At 40.3% G+C, this 15,033-nt stretch overlaps 1 protein-coding gene across 3 annotated transcripts in view; it reads left to right on the top strand.

Annotated features, from left to right (window-relative positions):
* The first annotated feature begins 1,666 nt into the window (after positions 1–1,666).
* Positions 1,667–15,033, top strand: part of smg7 (SMG7 nonsense mediated mRNA decay factor) — a 33,040-nt gene continuing 19,673 nt past the window's right edge. For all 3 annotated transcript variants that reach the window (XM_080777900.1, XM_080777899.1, XM_080777898.1), the window contains exons 1-11: positions 1,667–1,785; positions 4,979–5,010; positions 7,364–7,481; positions 8,157–8,289; positions 8,736–8,907; positions 10,051–10,122; positions 10,527–10,677; positions 10,966–11,101; positions 11,305–11,467; positions 12,549–12,708; positions 14,028–14,095. In XM_080777900.1, the coding sequence (XP_080634026.1) occupies positions 1,760–1,785; positions 4,979–5,010; positions 7,364–7,481; positions 8,157–8,289; positions 8,736–8,907; positions 10,051–10,122; positions 10,527–10,677; positions 10,966–11,101; positions 11,305–11,467; positions 12,549–12,708; positions 14,028–14,095 (1,231 nt within the window). In that variant the 5' untranslated portion in view covers positions 1,667–1,759. The remainder of the gene's footprint in view (positions 1,786–4,978; positions 5,011–7,363; positions 7,482–8,156; positions 8,290–8,735; positions 8,908–10,050; positions 10,123–10,526; positions 10,678–10,965; positions 11,102–11,304; positions 11,468–12,548; positions 12,709–14,027; positions 14,096–15,033) is intronic.

Here is a 15,033-nt window from a genome sequence, read left to right as displayed (position 1 = left end):
TGATGTTTGATTTGTTGTAAAACATCACGAGAACTATATACAGTATAACTGTTAATACAAACAATATACTTACAATGATAAAGATCAGGGACCCCGCTAGCTCAGGGGTCCTGGGTCCACTAGGCCTGTCGGGTAATCCTCCCCTGCCAGGGTGGGACAAGCCGCAGATCCCTTTTGTTAGAAATAGAAACACAGAAGAAAAACCTGCTGTTCCAACCCATTTCCAATTAATTCCAAAAAATACTGAGTGAATCATATTGTGTGTGTGTGTGTGTGTGTGTGTGTGTGTGTGTGTGTGTGTGTGTGTGTGTGTGTGTGATTTTAATATGTAGCGCATTGAGGTTACACTTTGTGTATGACCTTTACACACACACACACACACGTGGGAGAGTTGTTTTAGTCAACAGAAATCATGATTATAAACATATTTTATTGTATTTATTGTGATTGTTCCTTAATATAAATTCTATACACTGCAGTATTTGGAATGACACTAAATGTATCACATTTTTGCATGTGTAATTCCCAGTAGTGGAAGAAATACTCTTTTTAGTTAAGTAAAAGTATAGATACCACAACTCGCCTACTTGACTAAAATAAAAATCACACTTGTGTCGGGTGAGGGGTGCCTGCATGGTAATGTTTGTTTAAAATCCATAGACTTGGCTGCCTAATGATGTCACTGCTTAAAGCAAAAGTCCATAGATTTGGCTGCGACATGACATCACGAGTGGGGGCCTGTTGATTTTTGGGGGCTTGCTGATTTTTGGGGGTGCATGAATAAGACGAGTCCATAGACTTGGCTGCCACATGACGTCATGTCTGACCAGATATGGTAATAACCAGTAAGACGCCTGATGGCATGCCTTCTCGCCCTCGCTTCTCGAGCGCTGGCGCTTTAGCATGGGGGGTCAGATCAACATGGAATGAATTCTGTACTGGCCATATAAGGAGCATGCTTGTGTACAGGGTTTGATGAGGTCAGATCAACATATGGAATGTCTCAGAACAGGTCAGCTCCATACAGTATATGGAGATCTAAGGGTGGTAGTGGGGACATTCTCTTGAGTGTACACTGTACAGGGTTTGATGAGGGCCCAGGTTGGGCCGGACCTTACATTTCGGGCCTTTTGAGAACTGGCGAAAACTGGCGCCCGGCTTTGGGGCAGGCCCGTGACCCGTCTAGAGTTTGAATGGACAGGTGGGCCATTTCACCCACCGGCTGGCGGGTGAAATGCACTAATAACATCTCCATCCCTGATGATGTCACATGATGTCACGAGACCTATGCAGACCTATGCAGGGTTTCCGAGGCTTTAACGCAGAAGTGGTGGAGTGGACTGGAGCTCGCCCGCTTCGCGCTACAGATGTAGAGCGTCACTTGACCGTCACTCGGCGTCACTCGGCATTTCTCGGCTTCCCTCTGATTCCGGACTGGAGAGGCCCTAGCATAGGGTGCCTGTTTTGCCCCTGTTAAGTTTATTATTTAAAGGAAGCTATTCCTCCTGTAACACTTTTATTATAAAACATTTTTCAACTTCACAATTATTTGTTTTTCCTGGTATTTTTTCACAGCTGCCCATGTTATAACCTCAATTAATTATAATAATAATACAAATAATACGTGTTTAAAACTTAAAAGGCATTAAAGTTCCCGCAGAGTGACAGACAGAGGAACAACATGGCGGCGGGGTTAGCATTAGCATTAGCATTAGCTTGCGGGTCGCTCGTTGTGTGAAACACAACAACATCCGCCAGGATGAACCTCTGCGCGTCCTATTTACGGTACGTTTAATTTAAATGCTTTTGCCTCGTTATGCGGCCCGTTTGAAGCTTTTAATGAGTCCGCATGTGTGTTAATTAACGAGTCGTGTTGTTTTGTTGGTGGCCAGCTAGCAGCATCCTGCTAGCTGACATCACGTAAACAACAAAGTCCCAGCGCTCGTAATAATGAGCAAAACGTCATTAAATAATATCAGTCATATAATTTCTGCTTGCAACGGCTTTTCGGTTCATTTTGTGTGTTTTTAATGTTGGATTCAGTTTTTATTTAATGTGTGTTGGATTGTGTTGGCTAACGTTAGCATGCTAAGCATCTAGCTATCAGCATCTCTACGCAGATAAACTGTTTATCATCAAACAGTAGATTATTAATCTGGCATTGTGTTGACATGATTTACCGATTGTTAATCGGATATTCATCAATCTGTTAAGAGTGGCTGTGTTTATTACTCTAAAATCGTGGCGATGTGATTATCTGATAATCAATGAATGTGTTCATTAATTATTTGAATCTGATAAACAGTGGGTTTATTTAGTATTCTGTTAAACAGTGGGTTCTTAATCTGACTAGTAGTGGCCAATCATCACCATTAAATAACCCAGGTCGGTCCCTGTATTATTTCTACACTGTACATCAACGCCAAAAATAGCTGATCTACAAGCTCACAACGCATCACGTAGTACTAGTGATCAGATGTCTTGTGAGCTTTTAGATTTGCTATTTGGTGTGTGTGTGAGGGTGGAGGGGAAACTCCCCTCATCATCCCCTCCACCCACACACACACCTGGGAAGGGGTTGTGCTGTTCGTGGTGATGATGGTGATCATGGGGGCATTTTTGACTATTATAGACTGCTTGCCAATTTACTGATGTCTTCTCTATGCAAGCTGTCCACTCCACAGTACAGAATAAATTATCTTTTGCCACAACTGATTTGAGTGATTTCAGACTGATTTCAGTAATTTGGAGTCTATAGAAGGCAGCACTTCTTGTCTTCTATGAAAGCATGTTGCACGGCGACAAATAGATGATCTAAAAAAGCTGTCAATGCGTGTCATGTTTAGGTTATAACTTTATTATTATTTTAAACATCTGAGCTAGACTGCCAGTGTCTTTGGCATTAGTTCAACATACAGTTAGCCGTGATGCCATAGGCAGTGATACCCCCCATGCCCCACCACAGATGCTGGTGTTTGATCTGCATTATTAAACTGGATCGTCTTTTTTTAAAAGTCATTTTTAAGGCTTTTTCCCCTTTATTAATAGTACACTGTATACAGAGAGACAGGAAACAGAGTCAGAGAGACATGCAGCAACTTAAGTCTACCAGTCTCGGGAATTTAACCTGGGACTCTCTGTCTGGCATCAGAGCCTATGTGGTACGCACATTAACCACTCTGTCTTCGGCACCCCAAATCTGGATCATCCTTTTCCTGTGGAACCAGGAGGACACAATGTCCCTAATTTCCAAAAAACTTATAAATGTTGACTTGTCATGCAGCCCAATACTTGTCCTCTTTGTGTCAGTTTGAGTTTGCTCAGGCACAAACTCAGAGAAGTGTACTGTGTTAGTGGATGTTGTATTTATTGATTTCCCTTGGCTTGATAGTCTGAACTGGCATTTTAGTCTGGATGATTTTCTGAAGTGTTCGTCTGCCCATGATATTACTAGTATGCATAATGGACAGAATTGTGTGGGGTTTTAACCACTAAAGCCCTAGTATATACGTCATTGTGTTGAATACTGAAAATAGCCGATCTGCAAGCTCGACAGCTCGCGTAATGCGATGTGAGCTTGTAGATCGGCTATGTTTGCTATCTTTTAACATTTCTGAAAAGCTTTGCCCATAATGAACCAGCTTTTGAAAGTATTGGTTTTCACCATTCTTGCCCCTTACAATTATGTGCAGAGATTTCACACAGTGAATCTCTCCCCATCCTTGCTTGTGAATGACTGATCCTTTCTAAAACACCCCTTTTACCCTGAATCATGATACTAACTTGTTTAAATAGTTTACCTGTGAAATTTTACAAATACATTTTACTAATTCATAATAAGCACATATTTACAAAAGCTAGGTTAGAAGGTAATAAATCTTAATAATAAATGTTGTGTTTGTTCAGTTGAAGATAGGTCAAAAATGATTAGCAATAGCAAATAATAGCATTCTGTTTTATTTTGAAGGGGAAGGGGGACGGTTTATGTTCCAAATTCAGGAGCTTGTTGATGCTTAGTGTTTTTGATAGTTACTGGGTTGTTGTTGATGGTTACTGGTTTAGAGCTGGTGTCATTACATGATGCTCAGTGGCCTTGAGGTTAGAGTGTTTGTTTAAGAGGTTGGTTGAGTCATATAGAGCCAGACCGATATTTCTGTTATGTGTGTATGTGTAATGATTTTTAACCAATTTCAACCTGGTGTCCGTATTTTGGCCATGTCATTTTAGGTGAACATAGCCGATCTGCAAACTCACAAGCGTTCTGTAGGCCTGTCACAATTATTACATAACTAATCACAATTATTTGAGATAATCTCTATTATTTTTGCATAATCGTCAATTGTTTCCATAAAAATGTCTACGTTAAGTATTCAAACATCTTTATTATTAAATGCGTCAGTGATTTCTTTCTATATGTAAGTTACCGGTATTTGTCATATCTGCCCTGTGCAATTTGTGATTACAAAGCCTAAAAGGGAAACAGAAATACAAATTCAATGTAAAGTTCCAATGTTCAATGCAAAAAACGCAATTAAATTGTTAATCGCAATTATATTTGTGTGACAATTAATCGTCAACTTCAATTTGTGATCGTGACAGCCGTGGCGTTCTGGAAATTGAACCACATGCCAAAAACATGGATGCCAGGTTGAAAGCGGTTAAAAGTATGCATCGGATGCATAATTGCATTCAGATACTGAGTTCATCAAAATAATGTTATATCGACCTAACTGTTAAATCGGTCTGGTTTTAGTTACGTCACTAGTAGAAACCATATTAGTGAATCACACTTGTTGACAGTGAGAGCTGTGTGTGTGTGTGTGTGTCAGCTACTGAACTTCTGATGGATTCTTTATAAAGAGAATACAGCTGATGAAATTATTTCCACTTTTACACAGATTGATGAACCTGCAGTAGTTTTCTCTGTTTGTGTGTACTAATCTGTCTCTCTCTATCTCTTATGTTTACATGTGAGCAGGCAGGCAGAGGCCCTGAAGGCAGACATGACGGGTATGTGTTCGATAATATCCTTTTTTTTGGTTTACTGATTTCATAAGCATTTTGTTCCCTCTGTGAACCCAGTACAAATATGAACATTTCAACCCTGATGCCATGTTTATTCTAGTGGTATAGCTGTTTGTGTCCAACTCTGTATGAGTATTCTATTGGTACAGTGAGCGGTACCCAGCTCTTTATTCTGTGGTGGTCTTTCTTTGTTGAAACTCCTGCTCAGCATTCGCGTGTAGAACATCAAGGTCAGCGTCATTGTTGATTGATTCCACATTGTCATTGAGCCCCAAACTTCCACACTACGGCCCAGATGGAATGAGTCTGCAGTCCTGACTCCTGACTGGGGTGGTTTGGGTGTGAGGGCAGTCCACAGCAGCACAGCTGGGAGAGAGGAGAGTCTAGGTCAGGTGTGCCCAAAATGTAGATCGCGATCTACCAGTAGATCACAAAGGCTGTGCAGGTAGATCACACGACCTCTAAAGAATATTTAATTTAAATGTAAAAAATATATGTTGATATCTGCCACTTGAATTAAGGTGACTTGATTGATTGACATCAAATAAAGGGCCTGTCAGCTCAAACCCACAATGCAAGTATTTAGTTTTCAAGAGTGTTGCTGTCTGTACTCTGTAGTATAGCATTACAAATTAAATACAAAAAAATCCTACCTATTCCATTTCTCCCCCTCCAATTTCCCATTCAAAGTGCATTTGTCTAATATGCAACGCCAGCTCCGCTATTCCAAAGCCCACTCGGTTACATATTTAAACTATTTTCAGCAATGGCATAATATTGTTTTGAAAGTGGCTCTACAGTCAAAAAAGAGTGGTCACCCCTGGTCTAGGTCAAGGTTGTCAAACGCATATTAGGGAGCGGGCCGCACTGGGTAAAACACGACTTCATGCACATGCATATACTGTACGTAGATTACGCACATGCATTCTCCACCCATACCTGCTCTCTTGTCTTTCTTATAGCTATGTTTCGCTTAACACATTTTGTTTTAATGAGATTACGTGGCAAGCATTTTGGCCTTCTTGCTCTCTTCTTCACTCTTTCTCTCTTGTCTGTCAGGGTTTTGTTTTCCATGAGAAAGTGGGTGAGATGCGAGTGGCAGCAACAGATTTAAAACAACAAGTACAGTGCATCTTTTGAATCAGTGTTTTGTGAAATAACAGCGTAGGCCATCATTGTAAATCCCCATTCCCCATCAATGATGTCACTGACTCATAGGCAGGTCTAGGAACTGTCCACAGCCCTCCTCTGAGACACGGTGGCCCTTTTTCCAATGAAAGAACTTTGGTTCTAGAACTGTTCTGTTCTAGATTCTTGGAACCTTGTTTCTTTCACAGAACGGGCTACAAACCAGGTTGCTTTTCCACCAGTTTTAAGCAGAACGATTAAGCCAGCCTGTAGAGCAATAGTCTGTAGTTGCCCCTGGTTCGATTCCAGCCCTTGCCAGCAATGTGTCAAACATGACCTGCTTTCACAGGGGAAATTGATTTGTCTATGGCAGTTACAGTTACATTTTTCTTTTTTTTAAATGATTCTTCCCTTGCTTTTGCCATTGTTTATATGCCATCTGCATCTTCCAACCTGTAGAATAGGTTGTAGTGTAGTTTTGTAGGGCTGAGGCACTGCTGTGGGTTTCACCCCGCCTAGTACTTACTAGGGTTGTCACAATTATTTAAGGTAAATCATCTATTTCCGCAATCACAAAGACTAAATGTAAACAGAATTATGATTTATATTCATGATGATCCAATTTCCAATGCCAAAAACACAATTAGATAAATTATTTGTGTGACAATTAATCATCAACTTAAATTTGTAATCGTGACAGTCTTACTACTTACTTACTCAAGTCAAATAGCACTTGAGCAAGGCACATTGAGGCTGCTCAGTGGCCAACTATAGCAGACTGTAGTACTGGGAAGCTCCTAACTATATGACTATGATAATGAAACTATAGCAGACTGTAGTACTGGGAAGCTCCTAACTATATGACTATGATAATGAAACTATAGCAGACTGTAGTACTGGCCTACTGGGAAGCTCCTAACTATATGACTATGATAATGAAACTATAGCAGACTGTAGTACTGGGAAGCTCCTAACTATACGACTATGATAATGAAACTATAGCAGACTGTAGTACTGGGAAGCTCCTAACTATATGACTATGATAATGAAACTATAGCAGACTGTAGTACTGGGAAGCTCCTAACTATATGACTATGATAATGAAACTATAGCAGACTGTAGTACTGGGAAGCTCCTAACTATATGACTATGATAATGAAACGGCATCAATACACACGGCAGTTGAATGTAGTGCATATCTGTGTGTTAGATTCTAAATTAGGGGCAGCAGAGGTGTGGACATCTCGACAGGCTCTGCAGGATCTCTACCAGAAGATGCTGGTCACTGATCTGGAGTACGCCCTGGACAAGAAAGTAGAACAAGACCTGTAAGTATCATGCAACTTATTATCAATGTTGGAACTGACACGTTACAAAGAAACAAAGTGGTGCATTACTATAATGCAACTACTTTTTGCGATAACTAGTTGCTCTTTCCAAATCGGTATTGATAACGCTGTTACAGTTACTGACATTTGATGTTACTTGTTAATTTATGTGAAAATATAGCCAACAGCACCGGAGGATTAGAGGTTTATTACGATCCAACTTCTACTCTCACACTAGATCTCTCCCTCTGAGGGGATGTTCACATTCCTACCTTTTTGTATCCTATCAAAATAAGTTTCAGACCCCCAGAAACGCGTCCAGGGGGCCGGCCCAGAGTTACTGTGTGGCGGTCCCTCTACTGTACTGTACTGGCACACCCGAAAACATCATATATATATATATATACAGTTAATACGTGCGTGTGTGTTTGTGTGTGTGTTAGGTTGCGCACCTGTGGTGAAAAACAACCATGCTGTTTTCGTGCTCATACCCAGCCACACACATAGCTCCGTAAGGGAGTGGTTGCACCACTCAAAAAGCTCAAGCTTGTACATCTGCTATTTTTGAATGGCCAAACCAATGCATCTAAAATGTAAAACGGTTATGTTTGGATTTCTTTAACCCAGATGGAACCATGCAGAATAACTAACATTTGTGGTTATTTAATCCCAAAGGTGGAACCACGCCTTCAAGAACCAGATCACAACTCTACAGAGTCAAGCGAAGAACCGAGCCAACCCCAACCGCAGTGAGGTCCAAGCTAACCTGTCACTGTTCCTGGAGGCTGCCAGTGGATTCTACACACAGGTAGGCCTGTCACAATTATTACATAATCGCCTAATCGTAATTATTTGAGATCGATTTGAATCATCAATCGTTTCCATGTTGAAAAATTCAAATATCTTTGAAAAATAAAAACGAATAAATGGGTCAGTGATTTCTTATATTAAAGTTATTTGTCATATCTGGCCTGTGCAATTTGTGATTACGAAGTCTAAAAGGCAAACAGAAATACAAAATCGTAACGTTTCATTGTTCAATAAAAAATAATAATATGTATTGTCCCAAAGGATATCCATCTTCACGGTCTGATCAACACCTCACAACAAAACGGCACATAACACAGAAAAACATATATCACCAAGACAATACAAAACATGAGGTCCCCACTGTATACAGAACCATCCTATTGGCGGGGCAGTTTGTTTAATGCCCATGCCCAATGATATGTAATGTGATGTTGTGTGTTATAGTTATTGCAGGAGCTATGCATGGTGTTCAACGTGGATCTACCGTGTCGAGTCAAGTCCTCTCAACTGGGGATCATCAGTAACAAACAGAACAGCGGCTCTGCCATCGTTACCCCTCAACCCAGCTCCTGCTCCTACATCTGCCAGCACTGTCTGGTGCATCTAGGAGACATAGGTAACATCACCTATAAGAGACATAAGTAATGTCTACCTTTCAATTTCAAGTACGCCAGGTTTGATATGCATTAGGCTACAGGCCCCATTTGATGCATATGTTTTATCTCTGGGACCCAAATCTACACTGTGAAATCCTAATTAATTTAACTCTTGAGTGTATAAATGGATTTGGGTTGGGGTTATTTATTTTTGATTGCACTATATCTCTTAAACATTCATCAAAAACATTCATGTTGTGTTATTGTACATTACTGCTAATATATAGAATAAAATAATTCACCTACTGTAAATTATTTGCATATCAGAATGAGTACTAAAACGTAACACTAAATAAAAACAGCAGTTTACATCAATACATATCAATCGGACAATCATGCAATTTCATCACGGTTGAAATTGGATTCATTGTGCAGCCCAATCTACAAGCTCTCATTGGTTTGAGCTTGTAGATCAGCTATTTATATTTTCTGGTGAAGATGATTTGTGTCGAGGGGGAAAAAAGGAGCCCTAGGGGACCATGGCCAAATATGTACTGTATATACTGTAGTATTCTGTCGAGTCTCATTTCAAATATATACAAAAGTGGGAAGCCATTTAACGCTGAATTCCACAACTTTTCTTTTGTGAATTAAACTAATTTTCTAATTTCCATTATAATAAACCAAACTGCAGTATTTTTTGTCAATACAAGAATGTCTCTTCTATAATAGAGAGTTCTATTGACACATTTTCATCTTGTGGTCTGGTAGGACACCTACTGGCTAACAAGTAGTACTACTAGCTACTGCACAAAGCGCTCTCATGAAGTGTTCTGTCTCAGCAGAGCAGTATACATTTAGGTGCTCGTGTGGAGGACCTGGAAGTCCTTTAATGTATCTTTAAAAACGGATTGCGACTTTAAAATAAATGCTTCCAGCCTTTTATATTATGTATGTTGGTTCAAAGCCACTTTCTCACTACTGTATGTCAGTGGTCCAAAATAAAAAAATGTATTATGAATTTATAAATGTCCTACCAAGATTGGCTAGATAAATGATTGTAATGTTTTGTGTTGACTAGATACATGATTGTAGTATTGTTTTTGTCATTGCAGCTCTGTATGTTATAGATACATAATTGTAATGTTTTTGTGTCTTTGCAGCTCGTTATCGTAACCAGACCAGCCAGGCAGAGTCCTACTACAGACATGCTGCTCAATTAGTTCCATCAAATGGTCAGTCTGTCATCATCCATACTGTAGATCCATACTCATCAATAATCTCTCAGCAGGATCAATGTTTCTACATGCCTCATCAATCATCTTGATATTGTCTATCCGATCACTAATATCGAAGTTATTCATGTTGGTAGCTGGACAGTGATGGATATAATACTGGATACACTATAGTCATTTATGAGAAGCTCTTATACAGAGTGACTTACAAGATATGAGAAAATGTGAGGAACTCTAGTCAAAAACAGGGTAAATGGAGTGCAAAATAAAGTGCAAATAAAAACGAAGTGCTACTAAGAATCAAGCCTTGTGTTGTATGTTATCATTAATATCTATGTATTTTTTATTTATTGTGTGTGTGTGTGTGTGTGTGTGTGTGTGTGTGTGTGTGTGTGTTTTAACAGGACAACCATACAACCAGCTGGCCATCCTGGCGTCATCTAAAGGAGATCACCTGACCACTATCTTCTATTACTGTCGCAGCATCGCTGTCAAATTCCCCTTCCCTGCTGCATCCACCAACCTGCAGAAAGCTCTATCTAAAGCTCTGGAGAGGTACATGCACGCACAATATCCGCTGGGAGATCCATGGGCATGACTATTGACTACTCCCATTGGCTCAAGAACCATTAGGAGAAGGCTCACTCAACTAAGGAGTAGTCTCTTAGAATGGCAGATAATTGAAGCTACACAGTGAAAGGAATATCCGCAGTCTTCCTCAGCATTTCACTCAAGAAAGTTTGAAACGCTGATGAAGGCTGATTCTCTAGGTAGACTGACTGTGTTTTTGCTCAAAATAAAACAAGTTCATTTTTGTGTGTGTGTGTGTGTGTGTGTGTGCAGTCGTGATGAGGTGAAGACTAAGTGGAGTGTTTCAGATTTCATCAAGGCTTTCATTAAGTTCCACGGACACGTTTACCTGAGCAAGAGTCTGGACAAGCTGGGCTTCCTGAGAGAGAAACTGGAGGAACAGTTTCAGGTAAAAAATAAATGTTTATCTCCTGCCAGGACCTCTAGCACTGCTGGTTTTATCTCCTACCAGGACCTCTAGTACTGCTGGTTTTACATACTACCATTGAGAGTGAGACATTTTTTAGATTGTGTCAAAGGTCATGTCTCACCTAGACACAGTGGTAGGTTGGTGGTGCTGCGTTCAGCATTGTGTTTCGCTTTGGGTTTCAGAGGCTTGTGGTGCGTTCGGCGTTCAGCTCGCAGCAGCTGGTTCACATCACCGTCATCAACCTGTTTGAGCTGCATCACCTCAGAGACCTGAACACTGACGTAGAGCACAACAACTACACTGTAGACCAGCAGACCTGCTGGAGCCAGCTACTGGGACTGTTCAGTAAGAGACACACACACACACACACACACACACACACACATCAGCCCCTATAAGCAGGGGCAGCCTTAGGGATCTGGAGGCCTGTTTCAAGACCAAATATGAGGCCCCCATATATACACTTACAGAGGCACGTTGCCCGCGTACAAATATTATATATAAATGATCAAGAGTAATCATTCAAACATAGGGTTTATTCAAAAGCTTCTCTCAATGACTTCAATGCATTCCACATGCAGACTGGATGTAGCCTTTGGATTGATTATATACTATACAGTGTTATACCTTTCAATCCGGGAGCTACCTCAGTGTCTCATTAGTTGTTGCTGTACATGTAGTGCAGATTAAGACATGAAACCAACGTTTCGGCCGTTCATCAGGGCGTAACGGAACAAAACATTGGTTTCATTATCAGCGTGTGTGGCCACTTTCTTGTTTTTTCAAGATTCCCTCTTCAGTTTATTCTCCTGTGGACCGGCACCGCTGCAAGGACTTTGGTGCACTGCATAGTGCTATACATGTAGCAACATATTTATTATTATTTTGTTTTTCTTCAGAAAATGTATGTGATATTAGGCTTTAGAAGGCCTCAGGTCTAAATGGGCTAATACAAGTAGGCCTACAAGAGAATGACAGCTTGGCATGCGCGACAGTAACTTCTAACTTTTATTTTTTTAGAAGAGGCAAACAATGTTTGATTGAACACGTATTTGTATGATTTGATTTGGGTGTGTTCTGAATTAAGTGTTGATTATCTTGTATTAATCTAATTATAGTAAACTAATACTATTGTTCTAAAAAAAGATAAAGATCAAGGGAAAAGATACCTTTTTACAAACAATATAGCCTATTAGTTTTCCTCCTCTACAAAGCATCAAAGTTACTGTCGCTTGTGCCAAGCTGTCATTCTCCTGTATTATATCGTACTTGTATTATTTATTTATTTCCCACCACGGAGTAACCTTGCATCTAATAAATAAAACGCTTAGTGTGTGCTCACGCACGCACGCTCATGTGCGCGCACGTTTATTTATAATTACTCATTGCGTCTGTCTGTTGTTTGACTGTCCTGCTGTCTCTACAGTGTCTTTCATGGGTGTGATGTGCAGTCGTGTCCTGCTCAACAAGCAGAGAGCAGAGGAGGTGACGGTAGAATGTCCCCTTCCTGCCATCAAGGTGTCTCTGGACTGGATCAGACTCAGACCCAGCGTCTTTCATGAGAGCGTGGTGGACAAACGCCAGTAGTGAGTGTCCCTCTCTGTCCCCTACTTCACTGGTTTCACAGTAGTGAGTGTCCCTCTCTGTCCCCTACTTCACTGGTTTCACAGTAGTGAGTGTCCCTCTCTGTCCCCTACTTCACTGGTTTTCAACCTTTTCAGGCCGTGAACCCCCAAAATAATGTCATTTGCTTTGGGCGATCCCCCACCCTGATGAGCACTTAGAATTGTAGAGTTGAGGCATTTCATTTTGTTTGACATGGTTCGACAGATAAGTAGATCTGCTATTTTCACAATGTTTGCCTCTTTCTTTATTATTATTTGACAAATTGGCTGTTTTTATATGATATTTTGTTGATTTTTTTTTAATTAAAAAAGGTCTTAAATGTCCTTAAATTGTCACTTCACCGTCATCTGGGGACCCCCCCAAAATCAAGTGAGGGTTCTGACCCACATGTTGAGAACCACTGCCCAGCCCGATGTTAAAGAACAATGGCTCTTTGTTCGAGGTTTGGGTTGTGTAGGTACCTTGTAATGATGTAACTTCAAATAGGCTATTAGTCTTATTGTTCGATTGGTTAGAACATTGATATTCCCAAATATTCTCCTTATTGACTTGCATTGCACAGTGAAACAGCTCTCAAAGTTACTATTTTAGCACAAAGAAAGCAGATTCTGCAAATGTATAACATTACAAAACTAAACTAAAAAATCAACGAAGTTGACATAAAAAACATAAATCAAATAACAATGCAGTGCTGAAATGTTTCACTGTGCAATATAGTTTTTGAATATCAATGTTCTGAGCAACAACTGAAGATATGAGAAGGTAACTTCACAATCACAACCCCAACCTCTACTAAAATTCTATTTTGATTTAAACTGTTTAATCCAGATTAGCCTGGTAATAAAGCTGTACTCCATAACCTTTTGGTGTGGATACCATGTTATTTTGACCAGTCTGTTATATCACTAACCACTAGTAGTGATTGTAGTTGGTCTACCTGCTCCACTATTGAGACATTTATATCTTGTGGTCTGGTAGGACACCTACTGGTTGACAAGAGGTATTAACATCAAATTATCCCATCCAAACAGACTTTATTATGTCTTTGCTCAAAGGCAGACATGTTGGTGCTCATAACAGTTATAGAGATTGCACTATCCCTGGTATAAACACTGAACCACTTCCATTGTACGACCGTGGCCCATATCACCTCCTGATAACATTGACACGATCTTTGTTTAAATATTGTTAATATGCATTTCGCTGTCGGACTGTTGAGCTGTGTTTTATTACAATGACTGTTCTGATGTGTGGTGTGTCTGTCTGTGCTTCTCTCCAGCATCTGGCCCTGGTTGGTGTCTGTACTCAACAGTTTCCAGCCGAAACACAACGATGGAAGCTCTTCAGGTAAACGACCTGCCAGTTCTTCTGAGGAGTTCTCATGCTGGTCCCCCTCAACAACACCACGTTGTATGTGTACGCACAGGACTTGATTTGGATCAAACTTAGATTAGTTGGAAAGCCTTAACCTTTGAATTCCTGTTGAAAAAGGACAAAGGTCATCAACGTTGAGCCTTATGCGTATACTGTATATACTATATACCATGTGTCACTGGAGAAGGAGTCTCCTGTAAGCCCTATTTTATACTACATTACTTGCGCAAGCAGAGCGCGCAAGTAATCATTTCGCTTGGTCTCTTCGAAGTGAAGCCAAGTTTTCTTCAACCATAAGTCTGTGCCTGGTTTGCTGGGACTAGTTACAACATTACGTCATATACACACCATGTACTCTGGTCCCAGTTCTCAACGATGACGTAATGTTGTAACTGGTCCCAGCAAACCAGGCACAGACTTACGGTTGAAAAAAACTTGGCTTCACTTTTTGGAACCAAGTAACCACAGTATACTGCTAATCAAATTACAACTACATACTCTGTATGTAGTTGTAATGTGATTTGTAATTTGTAAATCTGTGCCTGGTCTGCTGGGACCAGACTACACAGATGACCATATCTCTTACGTCATCACTGAGAGCTAGTCATACATATACACACCGTGTACTGTGGTCCCAGCTCTCAACGATGACGTAATGTGGTATCTGGTGGGACCAGATTACACAGATGACCATTTCTCTTACATATCTCATACATATACACACCGTGTGCTGTGGTCCCAGCTCTCAACGATGACGTAATGTGGTATCTGGTGGGACCAGATTACACAGATGACCATTTCTCTTACGTCATCACTGAGATACAAATCCAACTACAGATTTCGGAAGTATTTTAGATCTGTATATGTATATTTCAACAAATTTGAAAGTATTATTACAGAAATTGAAGTTA

The sequence above is a fragment of the Protomyctophum bolini genome (genome assembly GCF_963924005.1).
Source record: "Protomyctophum bolini genome assembly, chromosome: 12".
NCBI classification, from domain to species: Eukaryota; Metazoa; Chordata; class Actinopteri; order Myctophiformes; family Myctophidae; genus Protomyctophum; species Protomyctophum bolini.
The sequence above is the reverse complement of the archived record's forward strand: the minus strand, read 5'-3'. Positions and strand labels throughout refer to the sequence as shown.